Below are 27263 nucleotides of genomic sequence, written 5' to 3'. Positions count from 1 at the left end.
TAAGACAGTGTCTTATATTAATTTTTTCTCCCAAAGTTGCACTAGGTCTTATTTTCAGGGGATGTCTTATCTTTCCATGCGCCAGGTCTTATTTTCGGAGGATGTCTTATTTTCGGGGAAACACGGTATTATGAGTGGGTACTGTGGCTTCAGATAAAACTCCCTGTGTGCCATTGAATACTAACTCAGAAGTACTTCTATACTAATAAAAGGGTAATATTCTAATTAGACAGGATAGACCCAGCATCTTCCAGTTGTCTGGTTCTCCTTCCAGACAAAGCCCATATGGCAGAGACAGAGGCTGTTAGGGGCAATCAGGCCAGCAGGGGAAGCCTGTTAGGGATGATCAGGCTGGCTGGGGAGGGCGTTAGGGGTGATCAGGCAGGCAGGCAGGCAGGTGAGTGGTTAGGAGCCAGTGGTCCCAGATTGTGAGAGGGATGTCATCCCCTGAGGGATGGAGAGGGTGCAGGCTGGGCTGAGGAACACTCCTGCTTCTACCCCCTCCCCTCATGCATGAATTTTGTGTACTGAGCCTCTAGTATCTTAATAAACTTATATTGTAAGTGAATATCATGTGCTCTTAGTATTTACAAATACACTACTACTGAAGAGGCATGTGAAGATTTTTGAATACTTAAACCCAAACTTAATTTAAAAAAAAATGTTTGTATGAGAAAATTATACTTGGGATTGCTTTTCTTTGTTTTCCAAGAATAAGTGACATTTATTTCTTTTAAGTGGAATTATTGTATAAGACAGGCTTTACATTTCTCCACTTATTTTTAGGGCCTGGAAGTAAACATTTAGTACTATATTGTTATAGTTAGATTTATTTATGTCTAACACAGTGGTTCCCAACCTTTTTTGGCCATGCCCCACCTAAGCATCTCTAAAATCCTGATGCCCCCCTGTGACCTATTTCAAAAGTGAGTTCCTATTCACATGGAGGAAGCCTAAAAGGCCATTAACTTGGCTAAAGCTTCCAAAGAACATAGCATCCATGAAAGAGAAAAGTAACAGAACGAATGGACAGTTGAAGTACTGAGGAAGAAATCACTAAGAAATTGTTTAAAATAAGAATAATATGAAGTGATATGAAAAAATAGCAAATAAAATTTTGAAACAGAGAACTGAAATTCATAAATATGTCAATATATTTATATACTGTATATATAACCATAAGAAATGCAAAAAAATCACTGTTAATAACTCATTCTCGAATTTCCCCCTTAAAAATCAAATTACCTCCCTGTGGGGCATGTGCCCCACGTTGGGAACCACTAGTCTAATGTGTTCCAGAAGCCCTTAGCTGATCTGTTTCTTCATCTCAGTGCTCCCTTCATTTTCTGGTTCCACATAAGAATAAGGTAAAGTTTGACATTTTCCAAAATATTATTCTTGATAAAGCAATATTTTTGTTTAGGTGACAAACAGCATGTTTGGTGCTTCAAGAAAGAAGTTTGTAGAGGGGGTCGACAGTGACTACCATGATGAAAATATGTACTACAGCCAGTCTTCTATGTTTCCACATCGGTCAGAAAAAGATGTAAGTTAATAAGTTACATTGTGTTTACTTAGTCTGTCTCTTTCTGGTTCCTGAAAAGCAGTGTATGTACTGCAGTGTACTATCATTGGATGAATGACTATCTTTTAGGCACATTTCTAGGCCCACGGATAAGTTACATTCTCATGGGAGACAGAATGTTTTTTGATTCTCAAGTTGAAATATGGTAATGCTGTGGTAGGAAGTATTCAAAGACATGGGGTAAGCTTGGTACTGTTTTAAGATCAAAATTTTTTTTTTTTTTAATTTATGAAATAACTTGTGTTGAAACACACATATAGAATAGAAAGATTTGCATAGATTTCAACCTATAATGACAGTCCTCAATGAAACTTTACCATTGCTTTGTAATCTAGCTATAATCCTAGGTCTCAGAAACAGCTTTATTCCATTGTTCAATTGTGGGGATGCAATAATAGAAAAATTTTTGAAGAACTATATTCAAGTTATGGAAGATCATATAGAGGTATGAATTAAATGCTTTGGAAGGCTAGTAGTTCAATATTCCCATTTGGAATGAAAGGATTAATGACATAGCCAAGTCATAATTAGCCAGTTGATAAAATATTTTAAATGAATTCAGTTGTTATTTTCAAATTCTGGTAAACTACTTTAAATTATACACCGTATAGTAAATCTTCACTTAACATCATTAATAAGTTCTTGGAAACTGCAACTTTAAGCGAAATGATAGGTGACAAAACCAATTTTACAATAGGCTAATTAACATAAACAAGAGTTAAGCTCCTATGTCATATTTGGTCACAAAAACATCATCATATTTCTAAAATCCCCAAAACAAATCTAATATTAAACATTGAAATAAACATGAGCTATATATACATTTAAGAAAGATTAATAAAAGCAATTAAGAGAATTATTTTCTAACCTGTTTTATAGCTTGATGCAAGGCAGGACCCAACCCTGGACAGGACACCACAGCATTGTAGGGTTCCCTCATAAACACACTCACCCACACTCACTCAGACTGGGACACTTGAAACACGCCACTGAACCTAACAATATCTTTGGGACATGGGAGAAAGCCAAAGTAGAGTACCTAGAGAAAACCCACACAGACATGGGGAGAATGTGTAAACGCCATGCAGTCAGTGCTCCCCACTGGGTATTGATCCCCTCCTCCCCTCACCAACACCACCAGCATAATAGGAGAACCTATATAATTAGAAAAACCAGTTGCAGTCTTCTACTTTGTACTTTTCTTTATTCCCTTACAAATTTGCTGTTCATAATTTCTCTCTCATTCTCTCTAATAATATATTCTAGTTGTTAAGCTAATAAGATTTTTAGTGGTGTTTAAACAGTTATAAAATTCTAAGATTATATAACATTCTTTCATTTTTCATTAAAATTTATTCCTGTGTCTTTTAGAATTTCACAATTTGGCTTTACTAACTAGGTTAAGTTAGGATTTCAGTGGGCTCTTAAGATTTCTTCCCTGTTTTGGTGTTGTTCTCCTTTATATTTGAAAATTGTGTTATTTTGGCAACAAATTATTAGTTGCATTATTAGGGTTCTTATCAAATTATGTGTATAGTGGTTTTCTTTATACTTAAGTGTACAATTTAATGACTCAGAATATGTCATCTAATTTATTTTGTTATGTTAGTGCTCTAATTATTTGCTATAAATTATAATAGAATTATATTTTACATAACTTGCTATATTTAGGTATTGATCTAGAGTGAAAGATTTTGGGATGTCTCTGGTAGCATCACTGCAGAAACTATAAAACTAATTAGTGCGTGTTACTGTGATTATAGCAAAAGTTTAGTTTGATGGGGAAATGGCAGTGGAATGTTACTTATTGATGAAAAGCATTTCTTTTAGTTAGGAAGATATGAAAATTTCAAACTGATTCGGAACTAAGATATGTGAACAAAATGAATGCTAGAGATGTTTGTCTTCTAGAGAGCAAAGTTTTTTAGTCGGAATTATTTACATCCACTCTCATACTCACATATATTAGTTAGTATTCCAATCTAGTTTTCACAGAAATAACACAGAATGAATTGATTCATAAAACTTTTATTAATTAATTAAGAAGGTAATAAGACATAGGGATTAAGAATTTGGGCTCTAAAGCAGTAAAAGTATGTGTTTGGGTCTTGCCTTTGTCTATTAGCAAGAATTTTTCCAAGCCTCAGTTTTCTTTCTGTAAAATATACATATATACGGCTACTTATATGTTTTTGCTATTACTAATACTTTTTTAATTATAAAATAGTACAGGAAAATTTAAATATTCATGGGAGAAAGAAAAGTTACCCATAGTATTGATAGTCGGGAATAATTTATTAGTAAAATTTTAATTTTATACTTTAAATATTTTAATTTTAAAAATGTTTAAATCTTTGGGACATACATATTTTCTATTTGAAAGCTTATAGCAATTTTTGTTTTCACCAACACTCTCTATGCCCTCAAGAATACCAGCTGTTACCTCTAGATCTTTGCCAATAGACAAAAGAAACTTCCTGTTTTAATGTACAGTAAAATGTTGCTAAACTTTTACACATGCACACACACAGAGTGATGTGTCTTTTCCATATAGTTATCAGCCATTTGTATTTTTTCCTTTGTGGACAAACCCTTTTTGTACTATTTTCTATTTCTCTATTGAGATGATGCCTTGTTTATTTGTTGGTGTTTTCTATATAGAAGATTAAGAAAAATTGTCATTTGTTACAAATATTTTCTCAGTATTTTGCTTTCTTTATAGTTTTTTAAATATAAAATATTTTTCTTTTTTACTGAATTTGATTCATCTGTCTTTTTTTATTGTTTGTTTTTTGTTTGTTTTTTTAATATATTTTATTGATTTTTCACAGAGAGGAAGAGAGAGATAGAGAGTTAGAAACATCGATGAGAGAGAATCATCGATCAGCTGCCTCTTGCACACCCCCTACTGGGGATGTGCCCGCAACCAAGGTACATGCCCTTGCCCGAAATCGAACCTGGGACCTTTCAGTCTGCAGGCCGTCGCTCTATCCACTGAGCCAAACCGGTCCCGGCTATTGTTTGTTTTTGAGATCATACTTAGACTTCTAGTGCTTTTGTGCTTCATTCTTCACATATAACTTATGTTCATTAGAAATGTATTTTGGTTTAGGTGTGCATTTTATGGTGCCAGATTCCCCCTTACTCTGAATATCCACTTGTCCCTACACCATGTATAATTAGCTCACCAGTCAGAAAACTTTTCCATAAATGACCAGATAATAAATATTTAAGGTTTTACATGCCAAGAGGTTAACTAAATGATATTAAGTAGGTACTTATATAACTTTTAAAAATATTTTTTAAAACATTCTTGGTTCTTGCACTCTGCAAGTATATGCAATATGCTAGATTTAGCCTGTGTTCAATAATTTGGCCTACTCTGAGTTAGGCCATTCATTAATGGCTAATTGAAATTTCTTCCATATTATATTCTAATGTTTGATGTACTCTTGGGCCTATTACTAAAACTCTTTTGTTCTGTTTATCATATTGATTCTATGGCAGAACTACAACATAGTTTTAGTTTATAGACAATTTTCAGATCTTAGATAAGGTCTTTCCTATCCATTATAAAAATTATTTTGACTATTGCACATTTATACTGGTATTTAGTATCTTCTTTTAGAAGAATATGTCTGTTTTTTGTTCCTGTTTTTTTGTTTTTAATATTTTTATTGATTTCAGAGAGGAAGGGAGAGAGAAACATCAATGATGAGAGAGAATCATTAATTGAATGCCTCCTGCATGCCCCACACTGGGTATTGAGCCCACAGCTTGGGCATATGCCCTTGATCAGAATAGAACCCAGGACCCTTCAGTTCGTAGCCAACGCTCTATCCACTGAGCCAAACCAGCTAGGGCCCTGTTGTTCTTTATACCTTTTAATATGTAGGTTTTTATAGTATTTATTTTTATTGTCTTTTTCTGATTGTTTTTTACTGTTATATGGAATAGTTTGATTGTGTATATATTTATAACCTACTACCTTACAAAGTCTTTTATTAGTTTTTGTTGATTCGGAATGTGGATTCTAGAAATTGTTTATATCTCAACCACATGATTATTTACTAGCTATGTGTAAATAGTACTGGGCAAGTTAGTCTCTGTGTGTCTGTTTTCTCATCTATAAACTAGAAATAGTATATGACTCATGATTAAATGAACAACTGTATGCAAAACTTTTAGTAGACAGGTAGTAAATATTAAATAAATTTGCTATTGAATAATATATATGAATAATATTGTTTAATTCTCTTGGATTTTTTAGGTTTTATTTATCATCTGCAAATTATTTTGTCTTTTATAAAACTTTTGAAGAGAAAAACATTTTAAATACTAAATGATGGATAATTTTGTAATTTTTTTCTCTCTCTGGGAATAGTAAAAAAGAATAACTTTTATTTGTAACTGGCTAGTGGTTGTGGCTAGTGGTTGAGGGAATCTTTTTTTTTTTTTTTTAATTACTTTATTGATTAAGGTATCACATATTTGTCCTCATCCCTCCCATTCCCATCCCAAACCCCTCCCCACACATGCAAGGGAATATTTAAGCCAATTATTTAAAATAAACCAACAACAAAAAACAACCAATTTTTTTATTTACACTATTCATAGAGCATAAATTGTAACTTTTTTAAATCATATGCATGATTGTAGAAGTATATAGGAAACTGTTCTTTATGAGATTATTTGCTAATTAAATTGCTATGTAGTTGTTACTTTTTATTTTCCAAGACCTTTTATTTAAAGACTAGTGGCCCAGAGCATGAAATTCAGACTAGCCTGCACCCTCTCCAATTGGGGACTCCTTGGGGGATGTCCAACTGCCAGTTTAGGCCCAATCCCACAGGGCCTAATCTGGCGGTCAGACATCCCTCTCACTATCTGGGACCACTGGCTCCTAACCGCTCACCTGCCTGCTTGCCTGATCACCCCTAACTGCCTCTGCCTGATTGTCCCTAAACCCTCTGCCTGCCTGCCTGATCACCCTTAACCTCTTTGACTGCCTGATCTCACCCTCAACTGCCTTCCCTGGCTGGCCTGGTTCCCCAACCGGCCTCCCCTGCTGGCCTGATCTTGCCCGCAACTGCATCTCTTCTAACTGCCCTCCACTGCCCGTCTAATCTCACCCCTAATGTCCCTCCCCTGTCAGCCTGATCTCTCCCCCAACAGCCCTCCCATGCTGACCTGATTTCGTCCCCAACTGCCCTCCTCTGCTGGCCAATTTGGTTCTGATTGGTCTGTTTCTATGCCAGTCAGCGTCAAAAGCTCTGCCTCCTAGGCAGCCATTGGCTCCTCACACTTCACCCAGATTGGTCAGTTTCTATGCTAGTCACTGTCTCTGGGCCTGTCAATGGGGCCTGATCAGAAAGGCAGGGCTGATCAGCAGCCCTGGTGAAGGTCTGGAGAGAAATGGGGCCTTTCATGTACTTAAAATATTTCTAGTTATGTGGTAACAGTCAAGACAACTGTACCTAACAAAAGGACTTGATCAGGCATAAAATGCATAATTTTTCCATTCAGATTGCATACTCTCTGGATTTGAGAAGATATATTTAGAATGTTTGATGCTTTTAAAAGAAAATTTGTTGCTATACTTAAGTACTGCTGTTTTATAGTAGTATGTAACTTAGCTCTACTTTAGAAGAGTCTAATATGTATAATTAGTTTGAAACTACAGTTGTATAAAAACTATTAAATTTTAGAATAGTTAAAATAACTCAGAATTTTGATATGAAAATAGTATAAAATGTGTTCTTTTAAAGCTCTATTTTGTAACTATTTCTCCTTCTGATTTTTCTAATGTGTCAGTGTCAGACCAATTCGGTTTTATTAATCTTCACCCAAGAATATTTTTCCATTGATTTTTATAGAGAGTGTAAGGGAAAGATAGGGACAGAGAAAGAGAGAGAAACATCTATGTGAGAGACATATTGATTGTTTGCCTCCTGCACGCACCCCAACCAAGGTTGGGGATCGAGCCTGCAACCAAGGTATTTGCCCTTGACCAGAATTGAACCTTGGACCCTTTAGTCTATGGGCCAATGCTCTATCCACTGAACCAAACCAGCTAGGGCCAGTGTCAGCCCAATTCTTCACTGGAAACCAGAGTGATCTCTGATAGTTCCCCCTCTGGTGATTCTTTACCCACCTCCTTTTCCCTGTACATCAACCATTTCCATAGAGCATCTAACACTGTGCTTCTACAACCAGAATGCCTCTTTTTTGTAGCCCCACTTCTTTTGTTCTAATTTAGTATTTTCTATTTCCACTCATTTTTTGCGGTTTGAATTATCTTCCCAAACACAGTTTGACTGTTTTGCTTTCTTAGTGAATACAATTTTTTCTCTTTATTGCTATAGTTGACAGCCATTTTTGTATGCCATTTAAGAAGACCCTTTACATTTGGCCCCAACGTAATCTTTTATTTCCCATCTTCTTATGCCTCAGTGTGCATTGATGTTGACCCTATCTTCTTTTCTTAATTACCCTATTATCTAGTCACTAATGTTTCTTATTTTGTATTCTGATCATGTCACTAACTTTTATCACATCCTCACTGTGGAAGACCACTCATCTATATTCACATGAGATGTTACCATTCTGCAAGGCATTTCTGTTACCTAACCAGTGTTTAGAATTATTTTCCTCTGGTAATACTTTATACTTCCTTTAGAACATTTGCCATACTGTGCCTTAAAATATAATTACTTTTATAATTCATTTTCTTCCTTCAATAGATTATAATCTATTTGATGATATGGCCCATGTATTATTTAATTAAGATATTTTGATGGTTGCTTAATATAAGACAGGGAATACACAAGCATGCACTTCCTGTGCACATTTTTATTTGTTCATTTTTATACATTTTAATTATCTATGCATAACGTTGCCATTTACTAGGATAGTAGTAGTCTGTGAGGAAACAAAAATTCAATATAACATGTTTCTTGAGAATTAATATTCTACTAGGGGGGGAAAAGGATGATGCAATAAACCGAAAGGCATTATATACTAGTAGTAATGCCATGAAATTCACATCACTCACTAATAGACAATATGCATTTATATACATATAGGAAGTATTTTGATTTGTCCTTTGGTATTGTGTTATCTCCATCTATTATCGAGTCTAGTAATAATTAATGTCGTTTTTCAACAATCGTTTAAAATCTTGCTTGGCGTTGACTTGTATTGACATAACCTTCAAACACGTGGTATCTACAGAACGTGTGAAGTACAATTAACAAGTTTTGCTTGAAAAAGTTTGTGTTTGTTTTGGTTTTTGTTGCAAAACTAGGGCTAAGAAGATGGCGGATGAAGAGCATATTCGGCACTGCATGCTTTACGAGTTCAATTAGGAAGAAAAGCAAGTGAGGCTGCAAAAAACATCTGTAGTGCTCTTGGTCAAGATGCAGTTAGCGCCAGAAAATGCCAGCGTTGGTTTGAGAAATTTCGCGAGGGAAATTTTTCGTTAGATGACAAGAGTGGTCGAGGCCGTGTGTCCAATTTTGATCAAGAAGCTCTTCAAGCTCTTTTGGTGCAAAATCCTCAAATTACCCAACAAGAGCTTGCGACAACTTTAAATTGTTCACAAAAAACAATTTCCAATCAATTGCGTGCACTTGGCAAAGTCCAAAAGTTTGGAAAATGGGTTCCTCATGAGTTGACCGACAACAACCGTAATCAGAGAGTCACAATTTGCAGTTTGCTCCTCTCTCGTCAAAACCGTTTGCCGTTTTTAGATCACATTGTTACTAGAGATGAAAAATGGGTGCTGTATGTTAATTTGAAAAGGGGGCCTCAATGGTTGGACAAAAATGAGGCTCCGCAGCCCACGCCAAAACCTGACTTGCATGCGAAAAAAGTGATGTTGTGTGTTTGGTGGAATTTTAAAGGAATTCTTCATTATGAACTTTTACCATCTAACCAAACCATTACAAGTGCGGTGTATAGCGCCCAATTGGAAAGGTTAGCCCAAGCTTTAAGAGAAAAAGAACCCGCGCTGATTAATCAGAAGGGCGTAATTCTTCACCACAATAACGCAGGACCGCATACTGCAGGAATCACTGCTGAAAAACTGCGCCAGTTGGAATGGGAAGTTCTCCCTCAACCTGCATGTTCTCCTGATATTGCCCCTTCCGAATACCATTTGTTTCGTTCTTTGCAAAACTTTCTTCTTGGAAAAAAATTTAATAATGAAGAATGCCTCAAAAATGCATTGACCGAATTTTTTGCATCAAAATCACAAGAATTTTACAACAGAGGGATTAAAATGCTTCCTGAGCGTTGGGCACAAGTAGTAGAAAACAACGGCAACTATATTGTTGATTAAATTTTGTTGTATTGTTTAAATAAATTCGATTTAAAAAAAGTATTAGAAAACGACATTAATTATTACTAGACCTAATATATGGTTGCATGTATATTTGTTAGGTTTTTTCTTACCAATTTGATACACATTACTTATTTGTATATACAAGTCATGAACTATGCTTACAAAATAAAAAACTTTTATTTAGGTAATTTTATTTTTAATTTAAATAAACTGAATTTAGAATTTAACTTAATATATTATCTAAGAATTAAGAATTCACTTATGAATTTAGAGACTGACTTTTTGAGATACTGTCATATTTTTGTTAACCTTGTTTGTTTTCTTTTAAAGTGAAATAATGATTCTGCTATAGTTTCATTTAGAATAACTTGAAAAAACTTTCATGGTAATAAAAAATTTCATTTTATTTGCACAGTTTAATTTTACCCAATTGGGAATTTATTATATAATGTTTTGTTTTTCTGAAGAAAGAGAAATGTGGGTTTGACTCTCACATATCTATGATGTATTGTACAGATTTGTAACGTGTAAATGCATTGTTCTTTGTACTTTCTTTATGCTCTAATATAATTAATTTGTTTTTAGATGCTGGCATCACCATCTACATCAAGTCAGCTGTCTCAGTTTGGGGCAAGTTTATACGGGCAACAAAGTAAGAATTTTGTATTTATTCTGAAATACTTCAAAGAAAAAAAACAACTACCAAATAAAGAGCAACCAGTGCTGCTCTTGTGGGTTTGTTCTAGGGTTTAAAAGGAAAGATATTTAATTTTTTGCTTTTCTTATTTTACTTATATAATAAAATTTCATTATATCAGACCTTTCTAAATCAAAAGGCTAGATTAAAATTCATTTCTGCATCTTTTGCATCTGTATATTCTTTTGCAATAATTTTGAAGAAGAATTTGCTAAACAAAACTAGACATCCAATTTTTTTTTCAATTAGAGGAAGTTAAAGGGTTTTTTGTTTGGTCAGTTGATTATAGGTAGTTTGTGGTTTTTGGCCTTTTTAAAAATGTGTGCCCATTTACTTAGCCATTTGTCAAATGTTCTCTTTGTTTAGCAAATATTTCTTCTTTTACTTTATCTCAGTCTAGGTATAGAATTAATGTTTTTGATTCACAGTTTAATGCATTTTCTGTATACAAGAATTTATTTCTTATTAAGTACTAGAGAGGCCTGGTGCATAAAATTCACCAGGGTGGGGGGTGTCCCTCAGCCCAGCCTGCACTCTCTCACAATCCGGGACCCCTTGGGTAGGGTCCCTAGGCCTGGCCAGCAATCAGGGTCTATCGGGGCTTTCCTTCCCCCCCCCCCCCGCCCCTCCTCCAGCTGCTGGCTGCAGGCAGCGGGCCCCACCTCTGCCGCTGCCACTGCTTGCCATCTGTGCGGCACTGCCTGCGCCCCCCAATGGTCGCCTCTCTCTGCAGGCAACAGATGTGGGGTGAGATCGCTTGGCTGGCCTGGGGCTCCCTCTGTGAGGTAATCTCTGGCTGGTGGCCTGGGCCTCCCTCTGGGCCTCCCCCTGATCATGGGGCTCTGCAATAGATTGCCCAGCAGAGGGAGGCCTCACTCACTCGGCTGGGGCTCCGCGATTGATCACCACACAGAGGGTGGTCTGTACCTCCCTCTTTGGGGTGATTACAGAGGTCTTCTCTCCCGCCCCCCCCCTCTCCTCCCATCCCCCCATCAATCACCCTGCCAACCCGTGGCCTGGGCCTTCCTCTTTGGGGCAGTCAATTGTGGAGTCCCCCTATCAATCACCCCACAGAGGGTGACCTGGGCCTCCCTCTGCAGGGCGATCGTAGGACTATAGTGGGGCCCCCCAACCAGTCACATCGCATTTGTCTTGGCTGGCCTGGCACCAGTGTGTGTCATAGCATGGTCATCCAGAAGGTCATCCAGTGGTCATTCTGCTGTTCAGTCATTTGGTCGATTTGCATATTATGCTTTTACTATTATAGATTGTTAATTCTCTTATAGCGCTTAGCACAGTGCCTGGCGCATAGTAAGCGCTCAATAAATGTTAGCTATACCACAAAAATATTTATAATTCTAAACTATAAAATCTTCCTATTTTAAAAAATTAATTTTCCAAACTGATATATTAATAATATTTTATCACCTCTGTTAATGTCAGAGACTGCTGATCTCTTATTTCTGTTAATGAGAGGGAGGGGACTGTTAAAAGGAATATAAGTTACCAGCATAGATTATAGAATAATAATAGAGAAGACAGTCTAATGGCCAAGTATCTTAACTAGCTTCAAATGAAAATCAGTTATTTGTTTTTAAACTCTTTTCCAATATAATAAAAAAAAGTTTTTTAAGTATCAGAATAGTTATCATACTACTTGACCCTTCAAACTTCTTTTGAAGGTTAGTAGGGGGAAGTGTTTGTGTTAGAAATGTAGTTTACATCTTTTTTTCTTCCTCTTGTGGGCTTTCTCTTTTGCTGTGAAACACAATTTTGTTAATATATAATTAGTAAATATTATTAAGTACTTATAGATGTTAGCAGTTTTGAGAACATATTTAAAGAGCTTTTTAAAATAGAAAAGGTGTTGCTTATTTACCCACAAGTGTTCATTATTGTTGTTGGGGAGTATTATTAGCTAGTAATTTATTTCTTTTAACCTGTGTTTTAGTATTAAACATACTCTTTTCACCTTTCTGGTTACCCTTACCATGGAAATAAATGCCTAATTATTTTAAAGCTACCCTTTATATCTGTAGTGTAACTGTGAAAAACTTACTTTGTTTTCTTTTGAAAGTCCACAATTTATCACAGTAGTAAATGGATGTGTTTAGAGAAAAAATTACATTTGAGAAACTAAGGTTATTTTATGAAGAATGGCAATTATTTTACAACATAATCAGTTATATAGATTTTAAAACTCTGATCTAATTTTTCTAAACCTGCAAATGTGAAATTGTAATTGGGCCAAGCTGTGGAATGGATTAGGTTTTAATTATAGTTCTTTTATTGCTATGATGGACATTTATTGACTTTTTAATTTGCGTAAATAATTGTGCTGATTGTTAAGGATATACAAAAATTATTAAATGAGCAAAGTTATTTTCATTAGAAAATGTATTTAAGGTACTTATTAGTTTAAAAACAAGTTACATATGACATGTACTTCCCAATGGAGGTTAATATATTAAATGGCTATATTCCTTTAGTATTGGTGAAGCAGCATTTTTAATGCATAGCTCACTCTTTAACTGACATTGTTGGCATTAATTAGCCTACAGAGAAATTGAACCTTAGATCAATTGGTACTAAAGTATTTCAAGTCAGGGTACAATTATTTCTTTCCAGCATATAAATTTAGAAGCTACAAATTGTAAAAGAAGACAGAGCCTGGATTCCCAGTCTCTGTCAGTTAGCAGGACCAAGTCAAATCATTTAGCTGGTAAGTAGTTTGAACACGTACCCTGTTAGAGAGGAAAACAGATGCTACTCTGTGGGGTTTGAGGGCTAGGGTTTAATAGTATAACCAAGTCAGAATGATAAAACTTGAGGGCTGACCTTAGTAAAGGATGAGGAAGTAGAAGGAATAAGTAGGTGGAATATATTACTGATGCTTGTCTTATGGCAGTTAATTGTAATTTGCATTGGCCTTGATATAACTAAAAGTTCTTTTTGTCTCCCAGTTGTATTGAGTACCACCATTAACTCTATATTCAGATTGTCGAAGTTCGGTCGGAATTTGTGCCATTAAAATGGAGGTCTGCTGTGTGTGTGTGTGTGTGTGTGTGTGTGTGTGTGTGTGTGTGTGTGTTAATGATTAGAGAGAGGTTATAGGAGGAGAGGGAAGAGTGAGACTCACTGAGATTAACCAAAGGAAGAAATTCTTCTTGGAATGGATACAAAACTGCTTAAACTTACGTTTTGTCAGATTTGGGTGGAAGTGTTTGCATAGCACATAAAGTACCCAAAAAATGATTGTATCCAAATAAATTTTCACCCAGAAGTTCATGAATACCATGCACCAAATGATAACTATGGAAGCCAGTAAACAGAATCTTGTATTCAAGATTGCATGATGTTCCCTACTCCTTTGATAAGATTTTAGATATACTTTGCAGGTTTCAATATGCCTGTAAGCTTCCTGAAGCTGTCTACTAGATTAAAATGTACAGGGAACGAGGAATTAATTTCTCCTGGATATTCAGTGCCTTGAAATTAAGTGGCAGTAGAGATGGAGTGACTTTTCCTTGCTTACTAAGAAGCTATTTACTATTTTCTGGGTGCTTTCTATTGTATATGCCTGTTATCTTAAAGGCACCTGGGTAAACTCTAGCTATCTGGATGAATCCATTATACACATTTGTATCTGAATTTTCAGAGGACCCAGACTGTTGCTGAGAAAGGAAATAAACTTGTCTTTCTGGAATCTGAACTCCTAGCTTGAGAGCAGTAGCTTAGTCTCATGCTTTCAACAACATCTCTTGGGTCTCCTGTTTTAAGAGCACCTATGTGAAGGCTACTGATTTTATGGAGAACCAGAACACAAGTAGGGTGGTTCAGATGATACTATTGACAATTAGTATTGCAAGTGACACATTTTGGTAGCTTCAGGAAATTGGAAGACCATTTAACAGGTACTTGAATTAAAACTGAATCCTCTGGGAGTTCTTGCTCTCAAGAAACACATTATAGATGGGGAAGTTGATATTTATATATAAATTATTAAATAATAGCCTACAGTGCTAATACATAGGTTAAAAGGTTTGGCATGGACATATTGTTTGGAGAGAAAAGTACAGTAAGCTGCAGTGGAAAGGGCGGTTTCAAAAAGGAGATAGGAACTGAGTTGAACCAGATAGATACTCACTGAATGCCTACCATATATATGTCATCATCCTAGGTACTACAATGTGTGGTAGAAGAGATCATTCTCTTTTTATGACATCTTCATGTAATGTACATACTGCTGTGGTACATAAATGCATTTGTTTATTGCATGTCTTCATTGCCTTTGTTTCTTCAGTACTCTACATGGCAGACACTCAGTAAATGCTTGTTGAACAATGAACAGGATGCTCTCCCTACTTGTAATACAGTAGGATATGTACATGTTATTTTACTACCAAGTAGAAGAAGTACAGAATTTAATGGATATTTCAAAGTCAGGAGTAATCACATATCTTGGACAATGATCAGGAAAGGATTTACAATTGAGGCCATTTTGACATTGGCTATCTGTGAAACTACATGTAAGGTTGTTTGAGTAATGTGAGCAACATCCACAAAATGGGATATATTTGGGAGTGCTGTATTTTATTAAGGCAAGGTAAACCTATTAGGCTGTTATATTGGTTTCAGCTAAGAAATACAATATTAAAAATTCATTATCTTTGCTACTTTTCAAACTCAAGAACACAACTATTGCATACAACCCCCCCCCCCCCCCCCCGCAAAAAAACAAAACAAAAAAACAACAACTATTTTCTGGTTGTTTGTTTCTAGTCCATTACTTCATGGGACTCTCTCTTTACATTTAAGATTTCACAGCTTCAGCCCTAGCTGGTTTGGCTCAATGGATAGAGTATCGGCCTATGGACTAAAGGGTCCTGGGTTCAATTCCGGTCAAGGGCACAGGCATGGGTTGCAGGCTCAATCCCCAGTAGGGAGCATACAGGAGGCAGTTGGTTAATGGTTATGGTTCTCTCTCATCATTGATGTTTTTATCTCCCTTTTCCCTCCTCTTTGAAATCAATAAAAATATATTCTTTGCTGGGACCGGTTTGGCTCAGTGGATAGAGCGTCGGCCTTTGGACCGAAAGGTCCCGGGTTCGATTCCGGTCAAGGGCATGTACCTGGGTTGTGGACACATCCCCAGTAGGCAAGAGACAGCGGATCGATGATTCTCTCTCATCGATGTTTCTAACTCTCTATCCCTCTCTTTTCCTCTCTGTGAAAAGTTAATAAAATACATTTAAATAAATAAATAAACATTTGACCAAATAGAGCAAGCTAATTAAAAAAAAATTATACATATATATATATATATATATATATATATATATATATATAATTTTTTTAAAGATTTTACAGCTTCAGTTTTTAAATTTTTTAAAGGTTTAATCCTTACACAAGGTTATGTAATTGATTTTTTACTTGAGAGAGAAGAGGTGGGAGGGGCAGAGAGAGAGAGAGAGAGAGAGAGAGAGAGAGAGAGAGAGAGAGAAACATAAATTGGTTTCCGCGAGAACGTGCCCCAATTGAGGATTGTACCTGAAACCCAGTCATGTGCCCTGATTGGGAATCTGACCTAAAACCTTCTGGGTATGGGGCAACCCTCCAACCAACTGAGCCACCTGGCCAGGGCTGTTTCAGTTTTAAAAGATAATTTTGCTATGTAGAAAATGAACTGGGTGCAGGTGAAACAAAATGACGAGAGAGGAGATAAGACTGTTACTATAGTCATTCAGGCAAGAAAAATAGAATGACTTGGATGAGTGGTGGAGGTGTTTAGAAGGGTCAGATATTTTGGTGGTAGAGCTAATATGATTTTTTGATGGTGGGATGTGAAAGAGAGGGAGCAAGTATGGTTTCTAAGGTTTGAGACCCGTATTACTTTGTGAATGAATGTGTGCCATTAATTCATAATGGAAACAGCTTGGGGAGGAGTACAAAGTATAGATAGGAGTTTCACACATTTGTTCCTCAGGTAGGGTTCTGGCTGCTGACAAACCTCACCATGAGGGGAGGCTGGCAGCAGGCTGGGACTGGGGACTGTTGAGCAGCGGTGGCGGGCTGCTTGCTCTCTGGGACTCTCTACAAGTGCTAACAAAGTAGCACCTTCTTATAGTTGAAGAGCTAAAGTCAGTTAGCTCTATCTATGCTTCTTGTCTCATTCATACATCCTAAGATGCAAAAGTAAGCCTCCTCTACCAGGCATATCACTTGTCCTCATTTCTTACATCTTGCTGTTCTCTCAGACTGAACTCCTGTAACATTTTTATCCCTGACTCCTCATTACCACTACCAAATACCTGGCTAGGTCTCTCTCATTCATTAATTCATGTACTGCCTCCTCCAGGAAACATTTATGATCATCATATCTATTCTACTCCCACTAAGTTAGTCTGAGTTGGTGGTCCTTCCCACACACATCCAAGCATACCATACATATACTGCATGTAAGTACCTCAATTATGGCAGTTTTTATTTTTTAATTAGGGGCCTGGTGCATGAATTAGTGTACTAGTGGGGTCCCTCAGCCTAGCCTGCAGGATTGGGCCCAGACTGGCTCTCCAACATCTCCTGAGGGGTCCCAAGTTGTGAGAGGGTGCAGGCCACGGAGGGACACAGGAGGTTGGCCAGCCAGGGAGGGACCACCGAAGGGCTCCAGGGTGTATCTGGCCCGTCTCCCTCAGTCCCGATCAGCCAGACCCCAGCAGCAAGCTAATCTACTAGTCAGAGCATCTGTTCCCTGCTGGTCAGTGCACATCATAGCGAGCAGTTGAGCAGCCTTAGCATATCATTAGCATACTATGCTTTGATTGGTTGAATGACTGACTGGACAGTTAGCATATTAGGCTTTTATTAAATAGGAGGATAGTCTTTAGTATCTCTGTAAAGTAATAAAAGGGGAAATATTCTAGGTGAAGAAAAGGCTATGATAAAAGGTTCAGGGTGGAGATCTGAGGAGAGGATTAAGAAAGTTGGAAGAAGATTGTAAGTCACATGTGGTGTCCTAATATATATATAAAGAGCTAGGTGGCATCACGACCAAACAGGGGACCAGTAACCATGAAGTGCATGGAGCACCTCTCGGACCCCTACTCCCCCAGTCCCCGAGCCGCTCACCATGAGGGGAGGCTGGCAGCGGGTGGGACTGGGGACTGTTGAGCAGCAGTGGCAGCTGCTTCGCAGAGTGGCCATGAGCTTAGTGGAGCAGTCACCTAGGCAGCAGTTAGTTTTGCGAAGCGTCCAGCAGTGAGCTTTGCGGGGCAGCAACAAGTTTCACGGAGCAGTCGAGGGGTGGGGGGGCATCACGGAGCATCCTGGGGCAGGGAGCTTCACATAGCATCGCAGGGCAGCAGAGGCCAGGTTAGGCCTAGGCACCCTAACCATGCTTGATTTTGTGTGTGCTGGACCTCTAGTGTCAAAAGAATATATATTGGGTAAGTAAAATATTAATTAAAATTAGAAGAGATATATGTCAGTTATCAATAAAACTGGGAGGAGAATGAAATAAAGATTAGAAGGATTTTTTTTGGAACTTGACATAATTTTAAAGACTAAACTGCAATTGGATTTAATACTATAGAAGAGTGTACCCTGGCTGCACCCCTAGAAAAATCTGAAGAGTTTTTTAAATCACACTGCCTATTTCTCAGACCCAGGCTAAGTCACAATTTCTGGGCATGGAACCCAGACATTAAAGTTACCCAGTTGATGCAAAAGTTAGCAACTGCTATAAGAAGTGGAAAGTGCTTGGTTAAAAGATGGAATTTAAATAGGAATTACAAAATTGGATCATTTTAATTCATTTGTGATCTTGGGCGAGTCACTTAATGCTTAATGTTAGTTTGTCATATATAACTTTGTTGGATGATCTCATCTATAACTTAGTTGCATGATGATCTCTGGAGATTTTTCTGCCTCTAAGATCTTTTGATTTTAATAAAGGAAAATGAGTAATGAAATAATGTTAGAGGGAAGATTAATTGGCTAAATGCAGGACAGTTTGGAGGTAAGAAGATGGTTGTCCTTTGTCGGTGTGGGTAGGACAGGTGAGCTCCTCGGGGAGGCTACTTGCTTTGGAAATAGAAAGGAGAATACTTTCTGCAGGTCTCTTGGATGAATTAGGGATTTCCTCCCTTTCCTAAATATAGATTTCAGGAGACTTAAAGTATGAATATTTAAGGATTTGGTTGCTGTAATTGATTTTTTCCTTATAACTTGTATTTTTATCTTTAGCCAAACCTTGAATAAAGAATGACTTACCTTGCCATAAATATTTAAGGGATGTGCTCTTAATCAGTTTGTGCAGTGGAAATAATTCATGGAAACATTTCTTAGATCATAGGCCATTAATCATTTCTGAAAAATAATTAATAAGGAATTCAATTCATTCTTTGATTGTTTAGCGTCCTTCCAAATATGTAGCTTTGTATTTGAAATATGTTCATATATTTCTCCTAACATTATATTACTCTTTATTTATCAATTTGTCAAAATGAAATAAAAATTTGGTTTAGAAAGTTTTATAACTTTCCCTACTGCTTTTTAACAGTTTTTCGTTGTTGTTGCTAATCATGTTTTATCCCTGTTCTGTAAAAAGGCGAGTAAACACTCTCTGTAGGATTGTTAAAAGGAGGAAAAGAGATGAAGTAGCATAATATAATGTTTGACACATGGTTCTTAGGTATGTGATAAATTTTAATTCTACTGCCCTGCCCAAATACAAGCTTAGGCATACATATTTGTATTTACTGTTGTAGTTATTTTATGCCAAAAAAAGTTTATGTGTGTGTCCCCCCCCCCCCCTTTTTTTTTCTTTCAACTTACACGTATTCTTCTTGGTATGCTAGTAATATTTTGGAAATGAGTTTCCATAATTTTTTTCTAATTGTGCTAGAAAAAGAGTGAATTTTTCCCTCCTCTGACCCTACTCAGTTGTAATAGTTTGACTTACAGTGATATTCTTTATGTCATAAAGGAATTTGATTTTTTAAAAATAACTCAGTTCTTAAGTATTCAAGGCTTGATAATCCAGTATGAAATGATGTCCTTCTTTCTGCTCTTTTGATTATTTTACACCTACCTAGTTCAAAGTACATCTCAGATCTTTTGAATTTATTAGCTCTTTTTGTTAAATGAAGCATGTTGAGGAAAAAATAAAAGTAAATGCTAATCTTTGAGTTTATTTCAGAGTCTTCCTCCACTCCAAGCACTATAAATTAACTCATTTGCCAATTCCTAATTGACTACATAAGCTTATCCATTCTTATTTCCTTCTCTAAAGGTTTTTGCTAATGTTCAGATAATCTTGTGCTTCTAAAGTTACAAATTTTCATAATACTGCATAGAATAATTTGTATATGAAGGGTTGAAGTAAGCAAATCTGGATGGGTTTTGTGGACTTAGTAATTATTAGGAAAAAACTCTGAGGGTACTCGATTTTTGAAAAATGTATGTTTATAGTGGAGAAGTTGTAAAGAGAGTGAAAAGGAAAACCAAAGGAAAGACAACTTGATAGATAGAGAGAGAGAAAGGGAGAAAGAAAATGGAGGGAAGAGAACAAGAGATGAAAGTTTAAAAAAAAAAAAGTTTGAAGAGAAACATTCAAAAATGGAAAAAAGAAAGTAAGAGGAAAAAAAATCATTAGGCACCCATAAGGTACTAATTAGTGTTATATTGGGCTCCTAAAAGGCTCTAAACTCTAGTCTTGGTTCTTTGGGTCACCTTGGAGAAGTCAGTAAACTTCTCTGTAACTCAGCTTCCTCATCTGTAAAACGTGAACTTTGGGCTAAGTGATCTTTAAGACTCCTTGTGGCTCTAAAATTGTATAATATTTCTTGTTAGTTAATCACTGAGGAAAACATTCCTTTGGGAAATTTGCAGCTATAGCTGACTTTTGGACAACATATTTGGGGAGAAGGATGTGAGCTCCCTGAGGAGAGGAGTCTTTTTCCTCTGTCTTGTTCACCCAGCAGCTGGTACAGTCAATGTTTAGTGAGTGATGTGAAAATTATCACTTTGGTGGTTCATTTCAGGGAGCATCTAGTGGGTTTAGGGGAAAACTATGTGTTTGAAAGAAGGAAAAGAATGATTTCTTCTGAAGATATCTTATATACTTATATAGGTTGATTTTTAATATTTTGTTCTTCCTTATTTTGTCCCAGATTCAGAGAAAGTGGCTGCAGGTAGTGGTATACTCATCATAAAACTTATAGTGATCAGACATATAGTAACTAAATCAACATGTAATCTAGGCCAGTTCTCTTCATGTGACTTAAAGATATGCAGAAACAAGTTTGGGTCTTCATGGAAGAGTGAAAAGAGTACACATAGCCTATAGTCATTATACTAAATTGTATACACTGGCTTCATTCAGTTGAGAAGCAAACTTAGGCTGAGTACTGAGGCTGGTAGATTCAAGGGAAATCTTTTTTTTTTTTTTTTAATATTTTATTGATTTTTTACAAAGAGGAAGGGAGAGAGATAGAGAGCTAGAAACGTCGATGAGAGAGAAACATCGACCAGTTGCCTCTTGCACACCCCCTACCGGGGATGTGCCCGCAACCAAGGTACATGCCCTTGACCGGAATGGAACCCACTGAGCCAAACCATTTTCGGCTCAAGGGAAAATCTTAATAATCTTCTGGTATCCCTAGATTAGAAGGTGGTACATAGTTATGCCTAAAGGTAAATTTTACAAAGATATTTGAAGGAAATATTCATAATATATTCCCCATTTTTTTTGAGGTCATAGTTTCAAAATATGACCAAAATTAGACCAAAAGGGGGGTGGGGGAAGAGTCACTATAAATGTCTAGCAATTGTCATCTACTTATTCATTAGCACTCACTCCCTCTTATCACTTTTATTTAACCTCCATTTAGAATAAGTTTGGTTGATTGATGTGCCATTTCATGTAGACAAACAGAAAGCATAAAAAGTTTGGGTCTGTAAGATGGAGGCAATGGACCTTTAATTCATAGGCATATATGATGACAAGTTAGAGCTGAACAATCCTACTTTGAGAGATTAAAGAGGAAAATAAACATCTAGCACATTAGTTATCTATAATAATTATTTTGAGTCATTAAGAAAATAATAATTTGTATTTTATATTAATAAAAGGTAGGAATTATGTCATACATTTTTCTAAAAAACTTACCCCATTTATTTTTTAATGTTTTACATCTGAATATTAAACCCTCAATAGCCTTTAACAATATACCTATTGGAATGCATTTATCACTACGTCTGGTCCCAGGAATGCTACTAGATAAATAGAAGGTGACTGTACTTTGAAATTTATTTTTAAAATATATTTTTATTGATTTCAGAGGGGAAGGGAGAGGGAGAGAGAGAAACATCAATGATGAGAGAGAATCATTGATCAGCCACCTCCTGCACGTCCTACATTGGGGATCAAGCTGCAACCCAGACATGTGCTCTACCTGGGAATTGATCCGTGACCTGCTAATTCATAGGTCAGCACTCAGTCACTGAGCCATGCTGGCTGGGCTACTTTGAAATTTTTCTATATATATATATATATATATATATATATATATATACACATACACACACACACACACATACACATATATATACACATATACATACATATATATCAGTGTGTATGTATATGTGTATGTGTGTATATATATTTAAAAGTTTTGTTTCTTGTAGCTATGTCAGGTTGAGTTTAATCAGTTGCTTACATTTTATGTTGGGTTTATAAAGACTATAATATTGAGAAGTATGTAAGTATAAATAGTAGTAAAAAGACTTTCTGAAATGCATTTTAAAAGGATCATATAAAAAGTTAAAGTTAAACAAAGCAAGGTTAAATGTCTGTGTACTTCAATTATTATTTAAAACAAAAACACACGATTGCAAATTTTTTTAAAAGCATATTTGTATAAATTGTTTTTATGGAATATCAGTCATCTAATTTGTTTGTCATTGACAGACATAGTTTATTGTAAAATAGGAATATGAAAGCAGTATCCATTTATAATAAGTTTCAGACCAGGACATTATTTTTGTTAAAATCAGAGTCCATTTGGAGTGAATTGAATATATTCATTTAAAATTTGCATATTATGATTTTTATATGTTTTAAATTACCAACTCCAGAAGATGGATAACAATTTCATTCCTGATGGCAATGAATTTCCTTCTTCTGAATTTTTTTAATAGGTGCACTAGGCCTTCCAATGAGGGGGATGAGCAACAATACCCCTCAGTTAAATCGCAGCTTATCACAAGGCACTCAGTTACCGAGCCACGTCACGCCAACAACAGGGGTACCAACAATGTCACTTCACACGCCTCCATCTCCAAGCAGGTATTTATTGGTGGACCAGCATATTTCTCAAAATGTATCTTTGTAGAGTAAGCAAGCTTTTCAGTTTTTCATAAGGTAACTAAATGATTCAGTGCCTTTCACTGAGGAAAAGAAAGTTGATACCCTCTGCTAATTTTATTTCATTGCACATTGATAAGTCTAGTGTAAGATGTTTTTATCCTGCAGCTAGCATACCGTTTGTCAGCTGTTGGGTATTAAGGGTTAATTTCCACCAAGGGGGGCTTTTTCAAAAACTAGCTCTCTTCTTCAAAGGAAGATATGCAATTTAAAATCACTCCTTAGATAATTCTGATTATTGCTCCCTCACCTCACATCCATTGCCTCTAGTGAGAATAAAATAAAACAGATTACATAGATGATGCATATAAGTATGAAGAAAGTAAAATGACATACATTTGGAATGAAATTATTCTAATATATATGTGCAATACATTTGTATTATGTTATAGTCACATCTTAGAATATCTGTATATTAGTTCCACTGTAATTTCCCCTTTTGGTTTATTTACTTTGGCTTTTTTTTTTTTTTTTTTTAAGAGTACAATGCTGGACAAAAGAAATTAATAAAAATTAGCAGTGCAATTTGAAAGTATATTTGAAGTTCTAGGATTAGGTCAATTGATTATTTACAGAGAATTTTAATGAGTAATTGTAGAGAGTTTATTTAGTATAATGGACTTCTTTTTCAGGGGTATTTTGCCTATGAATCCTAGGAATATGATGAACCACTCCCAGGTTGGTCAGGGCATTGGAATTCCTAGCAGGACAAATAGCATGAGCAGTTCAGGGTTAGGTAGCCCCAACAGAAGCTCGCCAAGCATTATATGTATGCCAAAGCAACAGCCTTCTCGACAGCCTTTTACTGTGAACAGGTAAGATGTTTATTGATACTGTGTATAATTGTCTTTCTGGGTATTTTCAAATTTGCCTTTTCATATTCAGCATTCTGTTCTTGAGTCGTGGCTTCTGTCTCAAAAGTGTTTCATCATATATTTATGACCAGAGATTCTCTTTCTGTTACACATCACAATTTTAACCTCTCCAAATTCAAGACACATTATTTTGAAAATCAGTTTTATTTTAGAAAGCACATTATAGCTTTTTATTGTTGCTCTTAGAAGAGGATTGTTTTTAGGTTACCACCAGGCAGATTTTTGTTGGTGTCTTTTTCCTCTATTAAATGAGGCTGGTCACCTGTGCATTAAGAATTTTATACTTTAGGACATATTTGACTGTTATTGCTTTGCTTCATTTTGGCTTTGGTTAAGTACCTTTTCAACTGAAATTCAGTTTTGTACTTACTTTGGAGACTTTTTGAACAAAGGCTTTCTCCGACTACATCTTTCAAGTATTTGAAAATTGTCATGTCCGGGGATTTAAAACAAAAAGATGAACTCTTAACACCTTTTCCTGCCTTTTTGCACTATCCATTCAATATACTCTTGTGCAAATAATAACAATACATGAGAGTTGTATCTACAATATAAGGCTTTCTTTCTTGCAAAGATAACATTTAAGTTTGCCAATATTTTTTAAATGGGGAACACCAGGGAAAAAGAGGGCCTTGATCTAGTTGGTATTATCATACCCAGTTATTTCACTTTCTTTTATCTAGTACTTGTAAAATCTGAATTAAAATAGGTTATTAGGACATTTTCTTTTTAATCTTCATCTCATAAGCTTCAATTCTTTTACTTAGACTTAGGAACATTTCTTTTATAATCATACTGCTTTTTAAATTTTAAGTTATTACTTGTTAAAGGGTTATCAAAATTCTCATCTCCTTGATAGCTTCCTAATCATGCAATACTTCTTGAGCTTTATCATATCTTTCCCCATTCTTATAGTATTGTTCATTGAATGTATATTTAAATTTTTGCCTTTCCATATTTTTTCACATTTTAATTGTTTTTAAAAATAATTTGTTTATAAACTGTCAATAATACTTTGGATCTCTAAAACCCAACTATTACTATTGATGAGTTATATTTATCATAGAATGTTTTCATCTCTTAGCACTTATTCAGTGTTTGAGGGGTACCTGTATCAGCAATTCTAATATGCTATTAAACCAACATTTCTATAGGCTTTCCTACTCTTATCTAAAGTATTGTTGTTGCAAGCTACTTATTTTATGAAAATATTGTTTGGTCATATAATAGTTTTTTTGATATAGGCAAAAAAAACAGGACACCTGTTATCTTCAAACAGTTTAACCCTCGTAAGAACACAAAAACACTGTCTTTTATGAGACTTTTTGATGTTAAAAATCTTACTATCATTGTAGAATTGGCATTAATTCCTTTTAAAATTCTTAATTACTTCTGGCCTTGCTTTAAGTTGAGTCTTATTTTTTTTGCTTTTGTTTTTTCCATGTTTAGGCTTGTGCAAAAAAAAATTAAAAAAGAAAGCACTTGTAACTATTTACCAAGTACCAATTGTTCATTAATTTTTAAAATTGAGGGGACTACAGGAAGATATGTTTTTCTCTTAACTATATTTAAATAAGAGTGATGTGTTTTATAACACTGAATTCAGTTAACGAAAAGCACCATTTACTTCAGGTGAACTAAATGTTTGAGTACCTATTTTCTCCTGAACACCTAAGGACAGAGAATGCACAGTTGAATAGGACGTGGACTCGGTTTATGAGGAGTGTATTTTCTAGTTGAGGAAGAAAGATTGTATCCAAAAAGATCTTTTATGGACAATAACAGTAGCACACTTTACCAGTAGTTGAAGTATTAAGGAACAGTGGTCCTACACTAAACTGCATAGTTTTGAGGTTAGTTCTGCCAGTATATCCAGTAAGGTGACTCTCCAAGAAGACTAAATGGTACCCTTAATCTTTGTTTTCTTCAGATTTGTAAATTTTTTTTGTTTTTTGTTTCTCAAGTCGTCTGTGTAAGATGTTTGGTTCTCTATTGTTCATGGGAGGTCTTAGGGAGATTTTAAAATAAATTTAAAGAATTAAACTCAGGAGAACAAAATTAGTATTTGTTTTAAAACATATTGTTGTTTTATATGAGGAGACCAAAAGTATACACTTTTGTTTATCTTCATCTGAAAGTTAGTGTTCTTACTGTATATCTAAAATTATTTTCTATGTACCCAGTATGTCTGGATTTGGAATGAACAGGAATCAGGCATTTGGAATGAATAACTCCTTATCAAGTAACATTTTTAATGGAACAGGTAAGCTTATTCTGGAGATAGTACCCTATAATAAACATATGGTAGATCTTTGAAATATAAAGCAATTGATCATACTGGTCTTAAAATATTACAGGATAATTTTTTTGTGTGTTAAATTGGTAGAATTTAATCTAGGAAGAATTTGACAGGAATAGGACAATTCAGTGAACAGTTTAGAGATATTTAAATATATTTTTCACTTGGCATGGTAAAAACATTGTTTTATAACTTCAGTATTATTTCCTTAATACCTAGAGGATCCTAAATATTAACTAAGTCTTTATATATGCCTCCAAATCTTTTTTGCTTTAGGAACTTTTCCTATCTGCAGTCCTGTCATCATTGTCTAAACTAGATTAGGTGGTATGGCATTCTAGCCATGAGATTCAGAATGAAGAAATCTCTAACATTATATGGAGCCACTTATAAGTTTTTCTTAACAGTTTTAATACTGATTTTAGCATTTTAACCCTTAGAAATTTTATGTGATAAAATTCAAAATTACATGGAAAAACAACTCTGATATTGACAGTAAAGAATTCTTGCAGTCTGTTGATTTATTTCTTTTAGCATCTACTTCAGACCAAATAGGAGGCTTTGTGCTATTCTGCTACAGGTTTCACCCTCTTCTACCCTTGCCTCCTGAGAAAGGAAATAAAAGATGTTGTTGTGGTCATAGGAGCCAAAATGAATATGATTGTTGAGAGAGAAATGTATGTAAAAGAAGTAGAAGGTGAAAGAATGATCAGTTAAATGGAACATATGTGGAAGCTTGAGAGAAGATGAAATGTCATCTGTGGCTATAGACTTTGATTTTTAAAGTTCTCTCTTTAGCAGCATGGGTTGATCAAATTAGACTTTAAAATTCCAAGTGTTAGCATTTAAAAGTTATTGATTTGTGTTCAAGATGTTAAAATAATATAAAGTACCACATCCCATTATTTCTAAAATGTACATTTTAAAAAATATTTTAATATCTCTGAAATTAAACAGCATCTCATAATTTAAAGCAAAACATTTTAAATGTGCCATAAAGTAACTGTCTGACAATTCCACCTTATATTCTGAA

The 27263-nt window shown here is 35.4% G+C and overlaps 1 protein-coding gene across 4 annotated transcripts in view; it reads left to right on the top strand.

Moving 5' to 3' along the window:
* Window positions 1–27263, top strand: part of CNOT2 (CCR4-NOT transcription complex subunit 2) — a 123605-nt gene that overhangs the window by 74070 nt on the left and 22272 nt on the right. For 2 of the 4 annotated variants that reach the window (XM_084878899.1, XM_084878900.1), the window contains exons 3-7: window positions 1424–1546; window positions 10515–10581; window positions 22831–22978; window positions 23689–23871; window positions 26115–26194. In XM_084878899.1, the coding sequence (XP_084735025.1) occupies window positions 1424–1546; window positions 10515–10581; window positions 22831–22978; window positions 23689–23871; window positions 26115–26194 (601 nt within the window). The remainder of the gene's footprint in view (window positions 1–1423; window positions 1547–10514; window positions 10582–22830; window positions 22979–23688; window positions 23872–26114; window positions 26195–27263) is intronic. The other 2 variants (XM_084878902.1, XM_084878901.1) reach the window with 2 other exon arrangements.

This window comes from Pipistrellus hanaki, assembly GCF_964339955.1.
Source record: "Pipistrellus hanaki genome assembly, chromosome: 3".
In the NCBI taxonomy this organism is placed as follows: Eukaryota; Metazoa; Chordata; class Mammalia; order Chiroptera; family Vespertilionidae; genus Pipistrellus; species Pipistrellus hanaki.
The sequence above is the reverse complement of the archived record's forward strand: the minus strand, read 5'-3'. Positions and strand labels throughout refer to the sequence as shown.